We start from the raw sequence: 19920 nt of genomic DNA, 5'->3' as shown, positions 1-19920 counted from the left end.
AATGAATATAGCAGGTTGTTTTAAAGGATTTCCAGCCATGGCTATATCTTACATATCTTGAATGCAATAGTAGCGGTAGAGCAAAACCGTGTTTTAACATTTTATTTAAAAAATTAAGTTTACATGATGGTTAATTAACACTATCTGAAATTTAAGCAGCTTGGAATGTACCTCATAGATCAGAATATTGCACGATAATATTCTTATCCAAGACTATTTCACTTTTACTGACCATTAACTCAGCAGGAGCTAAGAAATATCCCAAGATGCTCATTTGCTGCTATTAAAGAACCTCAAAACCTAAACTGGATGCTGCAGTTCTTCTGGGCAACAAGAATCCAGCTTCAAAAATAAATTGCTAGGTTTTCCCTAAAAAGATCTCCTTCTGCGTCCTCAAAGTCTTTCCCATAACAATTTGCAGCTGGTGTCTACACAACTAAATTTAGGCTATACACATTTTTCTTACGCTTTCAGTATAAGAGAAGTATTTTCCTTCCACTGTCACCAGCCTTTCTCTCTGGTACACTCTCCAGATAAATTGTTTCTCGCATTAATGAGTTGTACATCGTACAAATCCTGTGTAGTAGCTCCCCGTACGGCTCATTCCTCCAGAAGACCTGCCATGTCCTGGGCAAACCTTCCAAGGTAGGAAATCTGTGAGGCGGCAGATTGGGAGTTATTGACCTTCAAGAATATAGATGTCATTTATCAGGATCCTTTGCCACAGCCATGCTGTCCTCGCCTGAATAAATTTGCTCTGTAGTAAACAGAGAAATTTTTCAGAGGGTTGTGCAGGGGATTTTAACCACACGGTTCCTGCTTCTGATGCGACATTGGAAAAATCACCAGCTTTGGTTTTGGTTTTGGGGATGTTGCAGGTGTTGCGGTCCAGCTGCACAAATGGCCGAGGGAAAAGCCGGGTGGTTAATGGATTCATGGACCTCTGGAGTTCAGGGCAGTTGACATTTTACAAATTGAGTCTTAGAGTACAAATTTTTGGTCTTCCTTCGGAGGATTGAAACAGACAATTTGATTTCAAAATAAAGATGCTGGAGCGGAGCGGGGTTTTTAAGAGGTAGTAGCAACAAAAAGTAGGTGCTTTTCTCCAAGGCATATCCCTTGGCTGGAGAGGGGCCAGGCTAGAGGCTGGCAAAAATTGAAAGAATCTTCTCCCATGGGGAGGCACTTCTATCATGTATTTGCAGTATGATAGGAGAAGAGTAGTTTTATCTCTTTCCTATACCTGAAAGTATTCCATTAAAAATAATGTGACAAAATATGAGCCGTATAACTTGTAAACTAACGTGAAGAATTTTGAAAGTAATTCCAGTAATTTAAGCTGGAAACAAATGTTCATAATATCTGGGTTTTTTCCTGTTCATCTCCACTTACAGATAGGGGAATGGGTATTAGAATGGAAGAATGCTAGGATTGTGCAATTGCTGCACGTATATTGGAGATGAACTAAATCTATATCATAATTAATTCGAGGATTCGTTGTTTAGGCTCTGAAACATTTATAAAACTCACTATTAATATTTATATTCAGTATCATCTAAAGGGTTTGATCAGGCTAAGGGAGGCTCAACAGAAACACAGCCTCCGCTCCGGAGCGTTTGCAGTCTCAACTGACAAGGATGGGAAAGGGGGAAAAAATAATTGCAAAAAAGATTTATTTCTGCCAAAGTTGTCATTTGTGCTACCGACAGGCATTTACATGTACGCAGCGCAGGTTTTGATGGGCTCCTGGGCGTCGCAGCAGTATAGATGACAGTGATAGTCCGGGACGGGCTTGCTAAAGTTATTTAGGCTTCCATTTCTTTCCAGTCTTGTTCAGCTCCAAAGCTGTTTGCCCAGGATCATCTATAAATATTTTCACAACGGAAAAGAGAGTAGAAGTGCTTCAGTTTTGGAGAGGGACTGGTTAAATCTGGAGTAAAATTATGGTAACGCCATTTTCTTTGAAATGAAAATGCGCGGAAGAAGTTATGGATGACTGAAGTTAAAAAGAAAGTGGCAGTCAAAATGAAGAAAGGTTAAGTGATTTTGAAAGGTTTCACTTGCTGACTTACCAAGCAACCGAATATTAGTTTAGTTTCTATAAACTGGTAGTATATTGCTCTTCTGAGTCAAAATTAACTCAGCCTAGTATGTGAAAATGTACTCCATTTTCTGCAAATATGCCTTTACTATTAAACTCATGTTAATTTTTGTTTAGAAATAAGACTATGCTCTGTATCATCATTCTAGATTAGATACATAATGCAGATAAAAACATTCAGATCCTTCCATTTGCAAAAATTGCGTTGCAGAGTGTAGAAACTGCCTTGTGATTTCCTGCAGACGTGATCCCTCATTACGGTGATTGTAATTAGTCGTTCCGATGCGTTTTTCATCTTCAAGGCACTTTACAAACATGAGGCAACTCATGCGCATTCCAATCCTCTTCCCTAGATAGATAATATGATGAACCCTGTTGTAGAAGTGAGAAAAATCAAGAGAAGGGGTCGGACATCACGTGGAGCTGTAATGAGAAGTTAATGTAGGTACCAGGCTCTGCCGCTCGTGAGCATCCGTCGCCTTTCTGTCTTAAATTACGTCACTGCTCAGTCTGTTTGCCCAAGCATCTGCCCGTTTAGGACTCAAAAGCTCCTTTTCCCTCACTCAGCCATACCAGTGTAGTTTCTGGCCCGTATTTTCTCCTTACTTTGCTCCCTTGCTTTGAGAGCATAAATCTCTGTTCTTTCTCCCTGCAATCTCCTGTAACTATTTTTCATTTTGCAGCTCCTCATCTCCTCCACCATCAGCAGCTCCCTGCCTCTTCAGGCTGCTTCTTTCCACCCCTTCCCTCTCAGTCTGCCAGGACAATATTTCAGTCCGTCCTTGGGTTTGCAAGGCAGGGGCCCTCCACTTGAAAACTGGCTCCTCGTTTCCAGGGAGGAGGGGGAACAGAGAGCAAACCGGTGGGACCCAAGCCACCTCTTGCTTTTGCGGCATTGTGGGCGAAGGCTTCCTGAGTATTCAGCCTGGCTGGGCTCCAAACTGCCAGTTCCTAGGGAAAAAAAAAAAAAAGATATTCTAGGTCCCAGTCTGGTGTTTGTGCCGCTAAATCACAGGTAGCTCTGCCCTGCCTGACTCCTCAGTCAGTGCTGGCAGCAGTCTTGGTCATACCGGCAGTCGTATGAACCCTTAATGTTTTACTGTTATTTTTAAATCAGCATCTAGAAGTAGAGTTTTTCCTAAAAGTCTTATTTTTTTCCAAGTTTTCCTGAAATACTAATAAAGGTGATTTCAACTTGCAGATCAAAAGACAAATAAAATTCGCCCAACACTGATTTTGGGCTTTGAGTGGTGGGATTTCATTTGTGTGTTTCGAGGGCCTTTTGGTTTTTGGAGGGTCATGGGGGGTAAAATATTTCTTATTTACGCAGTGCATTAAAGCGGATGGGACTGGGGGTCTGTACGGGACGGATGCAGGAATCGGTTGTGTGCGTGAAGGTTTCCCCAGGAGCGCGGTTCCTCTTCTCTCTCCCCGGCATCCAGCTGCCACCATCTTTGGAAGCTGTGGTGCTTCATCTCAAACTCTTCCTTCCCAAAGGCGGATGTCTTCGGGGAGCGATGGGGAAACGTGTGTTGAGCCCTTTTCCTCAGCCCTCCTTCATCCCACTGCTCTTTGCAGATGCAGCCATCTCAGTATTTCACCGGGGCAAGGAATGTGTGGCCTGATGCTGAGAGGAGAATTAGGTGGTGTGGGCAGGGGATTTAAATTTAAGAAGAAGGGTAATACGAACCAAATGGATTTATAATTCATTCCAAATCTCATTTTTTTAATAAAGTGAAGTCCTCGGTGCCAGCCAAATTTCAGCAGCAGAGGCAGATTATCAAGTTGATCTTAGATATCCTGGTATGCTAATTTAAGCATCTTTTGGGGTTTGAGTGGTTCTTCACATGTAAAGTAGAAAAAATGAAAAATACACATTTAAAAACATTCTTGCTGCTCCTCATTAAGATTGTTGGCTTCTGAAGAGCTGAAGGATATTGTTAAATTTCTTTGGGTCAGTTGAGACGGCTGCTGAATTTCATGGTTGAAGAACAAGAGAGGAAAAAGAACCAATGGAAATATAATGAATATTTGTTCAAAGCAATATCTGCAAATTGCCTGTCCTCATATAGATTATAGATATTACAGGGAGAGAGAGGTGATTATGAACTATAATCAATCAAAAGCATTTATCCAAAGTCCTAGGTTCTGGGTTTCTTTGTGGGCAGGCCATGTTTACACATTATTGGATATCGAGTTGCGCTAGCAGGAATCATTTTATTTCTGAAGCAATTTGATCATTTTACTTGATTTGCATCAAATAGAGACATGTGGGTAATGCTGCCACGGCTGTTTGGCACATTGGATGCACAGTGTTTTCAGGCATGTGACACAATGTGTTTTGTTGTGTTTTATTAAGATTTATTTTATTCCAATGTTGTTGTTTAACCAAGGTATGTAATTCAGATTTTTTGTTGTTGTTTTGTGATTTTTTTTCCAACAGATGTGGGAGGAGGCCATTGCCTTGGGTAAAGAACTCGCAGAACAGTATGAAAATGAAATGTTTGATTATGAACAACTCAGTGAACTGCTGGTAGGTTTTTTTAACAACGTAGACACTGCAACAATTTTTTCAGAATTTAATTTCTAAGCTTTTAAAATTATATTGAAAATCTCTCTTCTGACAGTAAGATGCAGAAATAGATGCCCATTTTGGCTTTGTTGGACAAATGTTGATTAACTGGCTACCACTGAAGAGCCTGAAAAAGATTGAATTTTTTTTTTTTTGTTAGCTGAAAGAAAAATATTTCGGTAATGTTAAGATGATTTATTTGGGGTATAAAAGGAAATTTGGAATTTAAATATAAATGGGAACATGAAAAACTCCCCATTCTCTCTCAAGTGTCTTTCCATATTCACGTTTCTTTTTTTAGGTATGAATAATCCCCAAGCATTCATGTCTAGAGTCAGTTATTTTTGCCCTGACGTTACCCATTCATTATGCCTGCACCATTTTTTTTTCTCCTGCTCTTCGCCAAAGAGATAAATGGCAGCTGTCACTGCCCCTCCTGACTTCTCAACCATTTTCACAGGAGTTGGGACACGATTCCAGTTTGGTTTTGAAAATTCTTGACTTTCAGGTTTTTGATACATTTTACCTCTGCACTCAGCAGAGTACATCATCCTTAATTCCTTTGAATTGTTTATCTGCTTTATCCCAATCTGTCAGAGCTGGGCATTAATACGGTGTCATTGCACCCTCTTTCTCCGCTGACACCGGCACTCAGTTTGAGGATGGCTAGGAGCCATCTCCCCAGAAGCACCTCCATCTCCATCTCCCCAGAATCTCCTTTCTTGGGGAGGAAAGAATAAAAGTAAATACCCCTCCCCTCAATTTTATGGTTTCTTCACTCCTTTACACGTTCTTCTTTGTTTTGTCCATGGTTCTGTCCTCCAGCTCTCTAGAGCTGAATTTGTATCCCTTTTTGATGGTCCCCCTTTTGTGGCATTTTAACTATTTTTAGTGACAGACGGATTGTATCGATTTGCCTGACAAGCCTGGCGCCTGGTTTCACGTTGCTTTGTACTGCAGGAGGTAAAGGATACATAGGTCGAGCGTGTCTCAGGTGCTGCGCTATGCCAGAAGAGTCGTCCTTGGCCTGCTGCCTGCACTGCTGTCAGTGGGGCTGTGTTCAACAGAGAAAATTATTCATTTCAATATAAAAGGAATCTGGTAGTTGCTCCTCAGCTAGAAACCATTCTCACGTGTCAGATATGATTCTTCACCAGTGGGTAGCTACTCTCCCAGTCCTTCATTTTTAATTTCCATCTTCTTTATGCTTGCACATGGGAACATGAATAGCTTTTGTCATGGAGGCGACTACTCTTTACGTATCATACTGTATACGTTTTTGGAGCAGAAGTCTGAATTTTGCACTTTGTACATTGTAGCTGATGGCCAATAATACTGAGTTACCTATTTTTCCCCATTTCTGTTGCACAGTAAGTATGTCATTGTCTACATTAAGTGACACAATTCCAGGAGAGGCAGTGGTATAAACCAGGTATAGTGTATCTGCACATGGAAATGGAGTTTCTCCCTCTTCTAATGGGGAAACCCAAAACTGCCAATTCTCAGGTCAAACAACTGAGTTTACCTGCTCTTTATCAGACAGGAGGAACAGAGAGAGATGTCTCAAAAATTAGTGCTAGTGTGCATTGGGCATTCGTCCCCAATAAGGCAAAGATCAAAATTCACGCTTCCGTACGAGTCAGGTCTCACATACCCCATCGGCTTTTCTTACTGCTGCTTCTGAGAGGCATTAGCATGCTAGCTCTCCCCCACCCCCAATAAAATTTAAAAGTTTTTTGTTTCTTTCTGCTCTCCCTATTGTCTCTTTTGTTCAAGCAATATTAAATATTAGACACTAAGACCATTCAGAAATGACAAAATAGTTTTGCTACAGGTGAACTGAGGAATATACGGCAGATCTGGGTCTTTGTAGTCTTCCTGCCATTTAGTGTTATCTGTCATAAGGGAGCAGTAATAAACCTCCCCCCAAATCAGAATTCATTCTCTTACAGAAAGTAATAGACTAAAAATAAGTTAATGAACAGATCGTCTGAAGCTGCACATTTGTTACTATTTCATCACTTGAGATAAAGAAGGATTCCGCTTCGAAAACAGATGGCGTCTGACATGCGTGTATTTATTCCAAAAGTTGTATTTTTCTGCAGTCCTCAACTGCGTGCTTTGCGTACGCAAATAAATAGTTGTAAATATGGAAAAGAAGCAGTAGAAAAATGTAATGAAATGTAACAGCTGAAAACTGAGAAGTCAGCACCATTGAGATGAGCTGGCTTGAGCCGTACGTGCTTCATCGTTCCAGTGTTTCGGCATCGGCAGTGTCGCAGCCAGGAATTCAGGCTGCCTTGCAAATTCTTGACCTTCATCGGAATCTCCGTACTGGAGATGGAACAGTGAGGTTCATCAAAATGAGCATAAAAACAATGGCGACAGAGTCTAGTATTTCAAAATACTGCATATATCTGATAGATGAAGAAGAAGAGGTGAGTGAGGAATGTACGTCTTGAAGTTAGAGATATACTTGAGAGAGGTCTAGATCTGAGGTATAGGGAATCTCCTGAAAGTTTACCTCGTTGAAGATCCTCCTCTTTGTTTTGCAGAGAAAGCAAGCCCAGTTCTATGAAAACATTGTGAAAGTGATAAGACCAAAACCAGACTACTTTGCTGTTGGGTACTACGGCCAGGGATTTCCAACCTTCATAAGGGTAAGCATCCACCTTTATCCACCGACGATAGCAAGGTTTCTTGCTTTGGAAATTTCCTCGGTTGGGGAGAAAGTACATTATTGTTTGTCAGTGTGTTATTTACAATTTACAGTCAATGGGTTTTTAGGTGTATAAGACAAACATTGTTTTTTTCTTTCCAATTTCCAGTACAGAATAGTTGAATTTTAGTAGAGAAGCTTTTTCTTCAAACATATCCAATACTTTATACTTCTTCAGGGTATCACTAAACATGAAGATATACCACCCAATTCGTAAATCAGGGTAATAACCAGCACCATCTGAAATGGTGACATTTTTGCCTGACAGGTGTGCGCATATATATATATATATATGAGTATGGTAGAGAAGCCTTTTGTATGTGACTGTGTTTTCATGTGAGTGTCCTTTCCTGCATAGTTGCTAAAATGAAGCTGAGTGTCAGAGATGTGTGTGATACCTTTACAAGCAATCTTTTATCACTGATTTTCATGAGTTGCGTATCAATTTAAAACCTGTCACTTGGTTGATGCCGGTAAGGTAAGTCAAGTAACATTTTAGATTTTTTCTGCTGATTCCAGCATTGTTATGGAGTTGAATTAGTGGCTAAAGAAGGGTGGGGATTTAACACATCTGAATTGCGTTTGTTTCATGATTCCCTGGCACTCGCCAGTCAGTGACATGGAAATACCACGTTAGCTATTTAGCTGCTCTGCTGCTCGTATCTATCTAAAGAGCTGAGGATTTTCAGTTTGGAAAGAGACTCTCTCCAAACCCCTGTGGAAGAGTTACAGTAGATTAAGGCAGTTCAAGAGACAGAAGAATAAGATTATTCCTTTTATTCTCAGATTATTCTCTGAGTCCAGGAGACTCAGAGAGATTTAGTCTCAGGCCAGGGGCTGGTAGTAAGTTTTTTCCTGGAAATACACACTTGAGGAGATGAGTTCCTGGTTATAACTGAGTAATTCCATGTTAACTCTCTCAGATTATGCCATAATAAATACCAGGAGCAAGCCCAAGCCTATGCTGAAGCCCAGCTCACTGAATAAATCCAGTGAATGCTGATTAAGCCGGCTTTGTCAGGTTAGTTGTGGTCGGCTGGTCTTTCATGGTGTATGAAAATGAAGTAGGGTGAGGCTTTAAAAAATCACAAGAAATAAAATGTTTACTTAATTGGGTGTTCATTTGGAACACCAAAAAACTAAATCCCATGTGAAGAAACTGAAATTCTTGAATCATCCCAAGAAGCAGCAAATGCGTGTGGCTTTCCGTACACCCTGGGATGCTGTACTACAGGCGTACTTGCACCATGTGTGCCTCCTGAGAAGAGCAACAAATTATCACTTCTTTGCAGCTGGAAGGAATAAAGCTGACCCTGGGCAGCTCCTGCTAGGCTAAGAGTGAATTTTACAGCACCCATTGTGTGCAGACCGTCAAACAAAAATTGGGAGATGAGCTCTCCTATGTTAGCCCGCTGCTTGGTCTCCAAATTATGGCTGGGCAACTCACGCCAAAGAGACTCTGAGCGTGCAGGAAGGTGGGAGGATCCTTGGTACCCAGGGCTGCCCCGAAGCTTACAAAATGCAATTCTGCAAACTGGCAAAGCCATATGTTAGGAACAGACGAAAAGGTATGATGGTGTGCAAGCTACCGTGTGTATCAAAAGACCAACTCTAAACAGATGCGATGCGGAAAAGCTAAGAATTGTGGTGTTTGAAATACATGTAGAGTGATGTACATGCAACAGCTTTTATCAAGCATCAAACAGCAAAATATGTTTGTGGTACATTAAATAAAAAAATTAATTTTAATTTAAAATAATAAAATTTAATAAGATTTTTGTAAAATGTTTATTAATAATTTCTTAAGTTTTACCAGGCAAAAGATACTTAATACCCAGTAAGAAGGAGTCACCATTAAGATTGACCAACCCATTTCTCTAGAAAATGATTAAATATTTTATGATATTGCCATAGGAAAGACTTGCATTATCAGGAACCTTCAAAACAATGAATGTACGATAAAGTCACTGACAACTTTGCAGAAGGGATTGTGGCTATGAGTCGTCATGAAATTTTATCACACGTACAGCCACTCTCGACAGAGTGCACGTTATCCTCTAGAAACACTGGGAATATCCAGTGATCCCGAGCTGCCGACCGCAGAGAGGGTTGCACTGGGATCACAATGGGTACGATGAGCTGCCTTGAGCGAGTGCGTGGCCATGGGGCAGTTTGTCTCCGCCTCTACCTCAGCCATCTAGAAGGGCAGCAGAGCTGGGGAAGGGTCTGGAGCACAGGGCTGGTGGGGAGCGGCTGAGGGAGCTGGGGGTGTTCAGCCTGGAGAAGAGGAGGCTGAGGGGAGACCTGATCGCTCTGCAGCTCCCGACAGGAGGGGGCGGGGAGAGGGTGTTGGGCTCTTCTCCCACAGAGTTAGTGGTAGGACGAGAGGAAATGGGCTCAAGTTGCACCAGAGGAGGTTTAGATTGGATAGTAGGAAACATTTCTTCATGGAAAGGGTGGTCAAGCATTGGAGCAGGCTGCCCAGAGAGGTGGGGGAGTCCCCATCCCTGGAGGGGTTCAAAAAATGGGCAGAGGTGGCACTCTGGGACATGGTTTAGTGGGCATGGGGGTGTTGGGTTGATGGTTGCACTGATGATCTTAGAGATCCTTTCCAATCTTAATGATTCCTAGTTCTTACTTTCATTATAAATGATCCAGCCATCAAGCCAGGAAACATGAAATTGCTACTCTCCCCTGAACTGGTTTAGTGGTGGACTTGGTAATGTTAGTTGAATGGTTGGAGTGGATGATCTTAAAGGTCTTTTCCAACCTAAACGATTCTATGATTCTATTTGCATACAAAAAATGCAGAGAACACGACGTCATTTTCCCGTTGAAGCGCTGTGTGATGCTGTATAGGCAAAGGGAGACACTGCAGAATAGCGTTAACCTGCTGTGGTAATACCGAACTGCTTTTTGGCTTCACTTCTGAATGATTTTTGTGTAAGTGCAGGGAAACACTTACCATGCTTTACAAAAGCATCGTGGATTGGTCAGTTTGTAATAAATGAGCAATAAAAACTCTGAAAATTTGGCTCCTCGGTGCCTGAAAAGCTGATTGAGAAAATCCTTAATACAAGCTCTTTCCTCTGTTGTAATTTTTCCTGTGAATTTCAGGTATATATACATGACTTACAGGTATATGTACACTTCTTAGGCATCTGCCCTTTTTTCTTTTTTTTTTCACCCAAATAAAGAGTATTCTCTCATCTGCTGTGCATTTCAAAAGGCACCAGTGCAGAACTAAACCCAACTGGGCAGATGTAATTTATTCCAGTTTTCTACCCCTAGTCATAGCACCAAGTGTTTATTTTGAGATGAGTAATGAGGTTAAGCATATTCAGATGCATGTGTGAGTTCATATCAAACCTAACATGTTTGATCGGTTAAAAATATGCAAGTTGTCTTTTACATTTTTCTTTAGAATTTGATGTGCTTGTTCAGTACATAAATGGACTGTATAAAATGTATCTTAATTTTCTTTATTGTTAAAAGAAGAAACCAATACTTAGAAATATACTTAATTTAAAAGTTACACTGTGTGCAGGCAACTGTACAGTGGCAAAAATCTAATAGACTGCTGTGAAGTCTGGGGGGTGTCAGTCTTTCTGAAGGAGTCAGTATCTTTGGACCTTCATCCTAAAATTGGCATCGTTTTTAGTTTATACTTTCCTCTGCTACTCTTGCTTGCTCACCTCAATGCCTTTTAATAAATGTTTGCATATTAAAAGCCTGATTCTGTTTATTTACATCCATTCCACCATTAGCCGTGGGAGATGGATGAGAGGAATTAAAGAGGGAGATCTTAGATTTGGTAGAGGGCCTAATATGTCTTAATACATTTTCAGTGGGCACCTATTTTATAGAATCATAGAATCATAGAATCATCTAGGTTGGAAAAGACCTTTAAGATCATCCAGTCCAACCATTAACCTACACTACCAAGCCCACTCTAGACTAATCAAGGGTAGACCAGACTAAACCATATCCCGAAGTGCCACCTCTGCCCGTTTTTTAAACGCCTCCAGGGATGGTGACTCCACCACCTCTCTGGGCAGCCTGTTCCAATGCCTGACCACCCTTTCCGTAAAGAAATTTTTCCTAATTTCCAGTCTAAACCTCCCCTGGCGCAGCTTAAGCCCATTTCCTCTCGTCCTATCGCTAGCTACTTGGGAGAAGAGACCAACACCCACCTCACTACAACCTCCTTTCAGGTAGTTGTAGAGAGCGATAAGGTCTCCCCTCAGCCTCCTCTTTTCCAGGCTAAACAACCCCAGTTCCCTCAGCCGCTCCTCATAAGACTTGTTCTCCAGACCCTTCACCAGCTTCGTTGCCCGCCTCTGAACACGCTCCAGCACCTCAATGTCTTTCTTGTAGTGAGGGGCCCAAAACTGGACACAGTATTCCAGGTGCGGCCTCACCAGCGCCGAGAACAGGGGGACAATCACCTCCCTGCTCCTGCTGATCCTTGATATCCTGTATTTAGACCCCGTTGAATTGAGTGTGGTTTATACATATGCCTAACGATAAGCGTAAGCTTAATGATCTCGGTACTGAATTGGAGGTAAGGAAATCCATTTGCGCTTTATTGAATTGGCATAAAATATTTGTAAACTATTGATTGTATCATAGTGTGAGGAATGTAAAATATCTCACTTACCATCACTGGAGTCAGGGCTTCTGAGATCCCAGTTCATTACTGAGGATACTGGTATTAGGATTTCACCTCTCATTTTGCTTCCAGAACAAAGTCTTCATTTACCGGGGAAAGGAGTACGAACGCCGCGAAGATTTTGAAGCAAGGTTATTGACGCAGTTTCCAAATGCAGAAAAAATGAAAACGACGTCTCCGCCAGGCGATGACATTAAAAACTCCTCCGGCCAGTGTATCCTTCGGTTGTACAGCGGCTCCCGCAGCCGCCGAGATCGGGGATTTACGGCCGACACGAGCAGGAGACTGTTGCACTTCTGCCTTTATGGGTGTAATACGTTAATTTGGTTGTTCTGTCCTTTCTCCGCGTTGCCATTGAGCTGCCTGTTCTGCGTGATTGAAATCCGTTTTTCAGTTCTTAACCCCTGAATTCAGATATTCAGTGCTTTACTGTAAAGCCAAAACTGGATTTACCGTCTAAATTTCACAGGCCAGTGTCAGAACAAATCGTCAGGTGAGTTTGAGTTGGTTTTGCAATTTTATCAGTCTCCTTTAGAACACTTAAACTAATTCTTCGTGTTGTGTAACAAATCTGTACACAGCCAAGGAGGGTAGTAACTGTGAGGACATTTCATGGGTGTTCTTAATATTAGCAGAGATTCCATCCAACCCACTGGAAAACAGTGATCCCCTAAGCATTTTATATTTATGCGTAACCTTTTTTTCTGGTACGAGAATTTAGCAGCAATTCCTAATCAGCTGGTATTTGATTTTGATTGTGCTTTTCCCTTTTTCCAGTTTCTATAGGGTGAATGAAGTCCAGCGGTTTGAGTATTCACGCCCTGTTCGAAAAGGAGAGAAAAACCCGGACAACGAATTTGCGGTAAAAAAAAAAAAAAAAGAAAATAGAGTACTTTGGTGTTTGCTTGTTTATTCCCCTTCATTTTGAGAATCGGAACCATTCATTATGTTTTGGTTGTTGAAAAATAAATTCTAGGCTTAAAAATGATTATTTTTCAGAGAAATTCAATCAAACCGATTTATCATTTTGTATATCGTTCTGTTTTATACCAATGGAAAAAATGGACAAAGCTGTATTTATTTTGTTAAAAACCAACTGTTTTGAGAAAGAAGTTTAAGTTTCAGGCTATACCTGAAAAGACAGATGTCTCTTGCCAAAACGTGTCTTGCCATGAAGATTCTAGTCAGGCATCTAAAAATCTTTTTGCAGTAATACCATACCTTTTTTTTTTTTAATAAACCACATGCTTCATCTAATGGTCAATAAAACTCCTTTTGAGCCCATCTTGTATTCATCAAAACATGTACAACTGGTTACATGAAGTTGATTGCCCTTTTTTTTTTTTTATAGACACCATTCTATTCACAGGGGTGAATAGACACTGTTATATCAAAAACTGCTAATTTGCTGATCTACGTGGGTTTAGCTGAGGAGGCAGGAAACCTTCTTCTTCTAAAACCATAATGCTAGAGAGTGCTACTGTTTACAATACGTTTTGAGTATAGATTTAAAAATTTAGATGTCTCTAAATCACTTTGAAAGCTCTTCTTCTGTTAATGGAGGATGGAATAAACAATTCTGTTTTAAAAAAGCCACACAATAAATAAGATGAACTACCAACATATACCAGTTCTAACAAAATCAGATCAAGAGATGTCTTTGACATCGCTTATGAACCAAATACACACGTGTGAAGGAAGAGGCGTTAAATCACGTATCCTTTAATTCAAACCAGTGGGGAGATATTACAACGAAGCCATTGCAGTTGACAGTTCAGATGAAATCAGAAATTCAGGTCAGGACCTGCAGGTCAGGATGGCACCTCGGGTCCAACCCCTGCCCCAGGCAGGGCCAGCTCCGGGGTCAGCCCCGGCTGCTCGGGGCTTTCCCCCAGCGGGTCTTGAAACCTGCGAGGATGGGGAGGGTGCAGCCTCCCCGGGGACCGGTCCCTCGGCTCCTCTGCCCTCCTGGGGAAGAAGCTTTCCCTATACCAAGATGTTGTGGTTTTGTGGGAGGTGGTCCTTGAAAGCTCTAGAAGTTATGTGGGACAAACGACAGTCCAGTAAGACAGGTGGATCTCCTACATAGTGTTCTCCTTTGGTAGGAGAGCTGTTGTTCTCTGCTAAATCATCTATCAGATTGAAATCGGCGCCGCTTCATCATCTCCCCAAGTGGATTCCATTTGAAATTCCCCCTTGGCTTCATAATGTCTGTCGTACTGCGGTTCCTTTTCCTGATGATAATGTGTTAAGGCTTCGCTTAAGATAAAAGCTATCGATCTGATAACGTGACGTTTATGTTGTATTTGCAGAATATGTGGATTGAGAGAACCATCTATGTGACGGCGTATAAATTGCCAGGGATTCTGAGGTGGTTTGAAGTCAAATCAGTTTTCATGGTAAGATCAGTTTGGCTTTATTGAGATTGCATAAAAGAACGGGGCTCTCATACAGCCAGGGAGCATTTATATTCCTGCGTGGCTCTGCTTCGGTTCTGTGAACAAGCAATCAGCGTGGCTGTAGCTGGCATCCTAAGACAAGGGACGGTGCTTGCTGAGGATGCTGATTATTGACTGAGGGTGACTCAGGCAGCGCTTTTTCCACTCCCGAGAGAAGGACTCGCGGGCTGACTCTTCCAGGTCTTTCGTGCAAAGTCCGATCAAGTGCTTGAAGTACTTTCAGAAAGTATTTCTGGCTTTCAGCAGGTGAGCCATTACAGCCTGCAGCGTAAGCCCTATGCCTGAAATGAAGAGGGACCTGAGGTGGTGTCGCAGGGGAACCCTGCTACATCAAAATGAATCTAGTCTGAATTTTGGAAAAGAGCATTTGGGTATTTTGATTGTAATTTATTCCCAATATACCATAAATCGAATGCCTTGTATGTGTCTGCATCTCTACTTATCATTTGTGATTAAAGGTTGTTTTTGTTTCTTCTCCGTAGTTAGCTAAAATATACCCCAGCAACCTCACGGAGTAACTCCAAATTACGCATTTCTCTGTTCTACCATTTAGACTGTTTAGATAAGACATATCCATTAAACGCCTTTAAGATTAAATTATTCTTACGCAGCTGTAATTTTTAAGTAGCAATAAAAACATTGTTACTGCAGTTTTTAAATCTCTCTTGTGAGGCTTAGTTTTAAAGGAAAAGAACAATTTGCATATGATTAATTAAAACCTTTCTCATTGCCCCATTGAGGTTATGTTGGACAGTTGTATTTAGATGAACAGAAGTAATGCAGAAAATTACTATGGTATCTATAGTAACAGAATATGAATGTGATGTTTGACAGTAATAGGCAGCTGAATAAAACACATTGAATTTTTAATGAATTTTGTATTTTCCATATAATCCTGATAGAGAAGATTGTATTTATCTTCATGATTGCAAAAAGTGTTGTTTATAAAGGCTGGCAAATCTGATGAAAATCTCTTTTCCTTATGAGTTAAGAGCACAGCCTGACAGGCTGCTTTATGCGGGCAATTTGTATACACGCACCTTTAACGCTATGCTTGTCATCGAAATGTGCATAAATCCTGGGAGAGTGCTTTCTGTAAGCTTTTTGCAAGTAAGGATTATATTAGTTGCATAGCTGAAAAATGATACCAGAATGGAACTTCATAATATGTGGGAAGACGGCAACAGATAACTTTTGACCTAGCTCTGGCATAGTTACTGCAAAATGGGTATTGACTTTCTTCAAGATTCCTGTCAGCTAAAATGCTGGAAGCACAATCACTAGGTTTACATCCCTGGAATGCTAAATTGTGATTATGGATAGAGATATTATTGATGTTTTACTAAACGCGATGAATTAAAGTAGCTTTGCACATTTTGTCTTTTATTGATGGAACTAGAATACCTTTAAAGGAAGAGGTGAGATCGTATCACATCAGTGCTGAGAGAGAACTGAGTAATTTAATAAATGCGGTGTATTATGTTACATAACCCGTAGGAACATGCATAATTTCCTTAAATCTATTTGCTTTTTAAATTCCTTCTGAGTACTTTTACCTAAACCTTCTCAATCTGTTCATTATCTGCAAGGAATTTGTTGTACACATTCATTATTCTGTATCGGATTTGTTTTAGCTGGACACAAGTAGTTGTAGGGGGAAAATTTGCTGAGGCCAGCCCGTGAATTAGAAACTGGATTTTGAATTGTATTTGGGTTTAAGAAGTACAAATACTAATCTCTGTTCTGTTTTGATGTTTAATTTTTTCGTGTTGCAAATGTACCAGGAGTATATAATTTGTGTTTGCCATGAACAGATTGTGCAGTGTCCAGAGTTAGCAAGCTACTTGGAACAAGGCTCATAATTTGCAAGTACAGATATTTTTAATAAATAGCTTTCAGTAAGGTCCAAAGCACAGTTTATAGCAGTAGGATGGGAACTGCAGTCCTCCATCTGCTTTTAAAAAACTAGAGGGAGGATTATAAGAGTAGTAAAAGAAAGGAGAATGAGAAGGCAAGCCATGATTGCTGATAGAGAAAAGTCAAAAAGGATGTCTGTCAGCTCAATGAGTGCTAATTTCTGTCGATATTCAAGAGCTTTAAAAGCAATGGTTCATCCACAAATTATTGCATAGTTACAAGCCCATTAATACAAATAACAGAATCCTAAATTTAGCATGTGGTGTTTGCAACAGTTCTCGCTGAATCAGATGTTGAATATGGTCTTACTTTCCCTGTCCAAATTTCACTCGTAGCCCGTTCAGCTCTGAAGGGCGGTCGTCATCTGTCTGTCCGAGCCTGGTCTGCTCCACAGCCACAGCAGAAACGTTGGGCTCGTTACCTGCCTTCCAGAATAATTCGCCAGGCAGACTTCTTAAAATGCTAATTAAAACATCCTTGATGTAATCAGATGGCAGGTGTAAGAGTAACAACTAAAGAGATTTGATTATAAGTGGTTCTCAGAAACATGGTAAGCAACTGATAGCCAGGTAGAAGTGCTTCTTTGTTTATGTAGCATTTATGTAAATTAGGGTGTAATCAAATATACACTTGCATTTTCCTCACAGGCCTCAATTAACCGTCCTTTTCTATTCCTACCACATCATTTTTTAATGTAAGTAGGCTATGTCTTCCAGTAAGGACTGTCTACACTCTGGGTGGCTGCAAGTTAATAATTTTTAGCCCATTCGCTAAAGGTACATATTTTAGCAAGATTTTAAATATTTTAATACTGTATTTTTCAATATGAGCAACTGTCATTCTGAAAGATACAGTATCTGGTCATAAATAATAGTTGGAGACAAGTCAATTAAAATAAAGCAAGTTTAACACAGCGTAAGAGCTAATTCACCCCATGAAGACATCTGAGGAGCTCTCCTCATTGAAGTCCAGGCTATGTGAGAAAGAAAATCTCTTCCTTCATTTATCGACATTCAGATGAAGAAAACATGGCCTCGTGGGAAAAAGCACAGCAGATAGCTTAGAAGTCATCTCTTCAACATATTAAAGTCCATTTCCTTGGAAATGCACAAAATAATCACTGAAAAAATATCTTCTTGATTTTTGAGCTGCTTAGGATTACATTTTCCATCGGAAAATCCACATTAAGTTACCATTTCTTTCTTACTGCTACATTAAGCTGGATCTTCTTTGTACTGCTAAAACTCACCGACTCGTAATCTCTGATGTTCTCCATAATCCTCCAAAAACCTCACATGATTCCTGTCAGAGCCTTTCTAAACGTTGTGCTGTTGTGCTGAGATGTAATCCATCCTACAGCAGTGAGATGCATTTAACTTGCTCCGCCGATACTACCGTATCAGTTACCGCAGTGTATAGATACCAAATATTTAAGTGCCTGAAACCACGCTTTCCATTAATTACTGGTTAAAAGAGCTTTTGTTCTGAAATTCCTGAAATGTCTCTAATTGTGGTGGTTTGGTGGACAGCTAGTTCTGTGGCAGGTTAAGGACTCTGCTCCTTGATGAAAACCTCCTTTTGTTTTTATTTTAGGTTGAAATTAGTCCACTGGAAAATGCAATAGAAACCATGCAGCTAACAAATGATAAGATCAATAATATGGTTCAACAGCATTTAAATGATCCAAATCTACCCATTAACCCGCTCTCGATGCTACTTAACGGCATTGTGGATCCTGCGGTCATGGGAGGATTCACGAACTATGAGAAGGTAACGTCAAAATGATCTGTCCTGCAGTGCTTCACCTCTTGAGCCCGGACTCTCCTGGAATGCTGCCAGATGTGTGTGTTTAATGTCCTTCTGATAATATTTATGGATACATTTTTGCCTTTCTACATTTGAAGTAAGAGTTGATATGTTTAGTAGCAAGAGTACTGACAAAAGGACGTGGTGGACAGTTGCTTACTCGAGTTAGACACTGGGACTGACGACATTTCCCGGGTGTGCTCTGGTGCGCTTGGACATCGGAGCTTCAGTGACCAAAACAACTGATTGCAATTCTCTCCCTTGCTTTCCAATGCATGAGTTTTTAAAGGATTAATCAAATGGTAGAGACTTCTGAGATACCAATCAGTTGCAAGTATGTCTAAATAATCTTAACTGGCCGTTTACAGCATTAGCTTTTAAAGTTATATGGGATAAGATGTTAACATTGGGAAACTATAAACACTATTATTTATGTTGTGAATATTAATCATATTAAGCTAACATACACAAGCAACATGTATTTCATAACATAAATGGAGAAGGTCTGTGCTGACTGACATGTCGCTGTATCCATCCGTTTATGTCCTTCTGTAACTCTCACCCGTTTCATCTACCAAAATTTCTTATGCCCTGGGAGCTACTGCAAAGACATTTCAGAGATGTGCCAAGCAGAAGTCCTCTGCAGGGTTGCCCATGAGATTTGGTCTTGATGACCATATGCTCATCTGCCCGCTTCACTGCTCAGGAGAGATGGATGTCTTAATCTTAAAACACTGTAAAATCCTGTATCTCTTTCCTAGAATTTCGCTTTGTATTTGTAGCTATTACTGCTCTGTTGCAGAACTTTGGGGTTGATTGATTGATCTTTGCTATAGGTAATTCTTCCATGGGAGATGTTGATTCATTTTCTGAAACAACTGCTCATTTCTCTCTCTTGACTAGGCTTTTTTTACGGAAAAATACATGCACGAGCATCCAGAAGATCATGACAAGATTGAAAAACTAAAGGATCTGATCGCATGGCAGGTAAAAAATTTTAAGTCAGGTTGGTTGGGGCCAACTGCTGTACAAAGACAGTGTAGTGTCACCTTTGAGAAAATTCAGACATTAAACTATTCACCTTGTGTACACTTCTTTGGCATTTAACACTGTCTTGGAACTTGAGATGAAGTTCATCTTTTCAAATCAGACATCATTTGTCATTTGGTAAACCCTCAAGGAACAAACATGATCAACCTCTTTTTTTTTTTTTTTTGTAACCATAATACAGTGAAAATATCTCATCTGTATCAAATGAGAAAGTATTTTTAATAATGTTGGTTAGTATTATTGGCAATTTAGTTTCACATTTTAATTTTCTAATGCTGATTTCAGAAATTCTTCTCAGACAGTAATATGAAATGCTTCAGCCTGAATCCCTCCTCCTGCTTGAACGGACTGGGACAGTGTATCTTCACATACTCACTTCTTTCTTCAAACAACGCATTTTCCATTTATTAAACTTCCTGTGTATACTTATAGTGCCTTTTAGCACAGAATATTTAGATTGGATAGTAGGAAAAATTTCTTCATGGAAAGAGCGGTCAAGCATTGGAACAGGCTGCCCAGAGAGGTGGTGGAGTCCCCATCCCTGGAAGCGTTCAAAAAACAGGCAGAGGTGGCACTTTGGGACATGGTTTAGTGGGCATGGGGGTGTTGGGTTGATGGTTGGAC

General features: G+C 40.5%; 1 protein-coding gene across 1 annotated transcript in view; it reads left to right on the top strand.

Annotated features, from left to right (window-relative positions):
* DOCK1 (dedicator of cytokinesis 1) overlaps positions 1–19920 on the top strand; it is a gene marked incomplete at its 5' end in the record, with an annotated part of 331885 nt that overhangs the window by 277369 nt on the left and 34596 nt on the right. The window contains 8 exon segments of the mRNA XM_075717891.1: positions 4545–4634; positions 7229–7333; positions 12137–12278; positions 12479–12557; positions 12842–12926; positions 14377–14463; positions 18034–18210; positions 19150–19233. Coding sequence (XP_075574006.1) covers positions 4545–4634; positions 7229–7333; positions 12137–12278; positions 12479–12557; positions 12842–12926; positions 14377–14463; positions 18034–18210; positions 19150–19233 — 849 coding nt within the window.

Source organism: Pelecanus crispus, chromosome 10 (assembly GCF_030463565.1).
Source record: "Pelecanus crispus isolate bPelCri1 chromosome 10, bPelCri1.pri, whole genome shotgun sequence".
Lineage (NCBI taxonomy): Eukaryota > Metazoa > Chordata > Aves > Pelecaniformes > Pelecanidae > Pelecanus > Pelecanus crispus.
The sequence above is the reverse complement of the archived record's forward strand: the minus strand, read 5'-3'. Positions and strand labels throughout refer to the sequence as shown.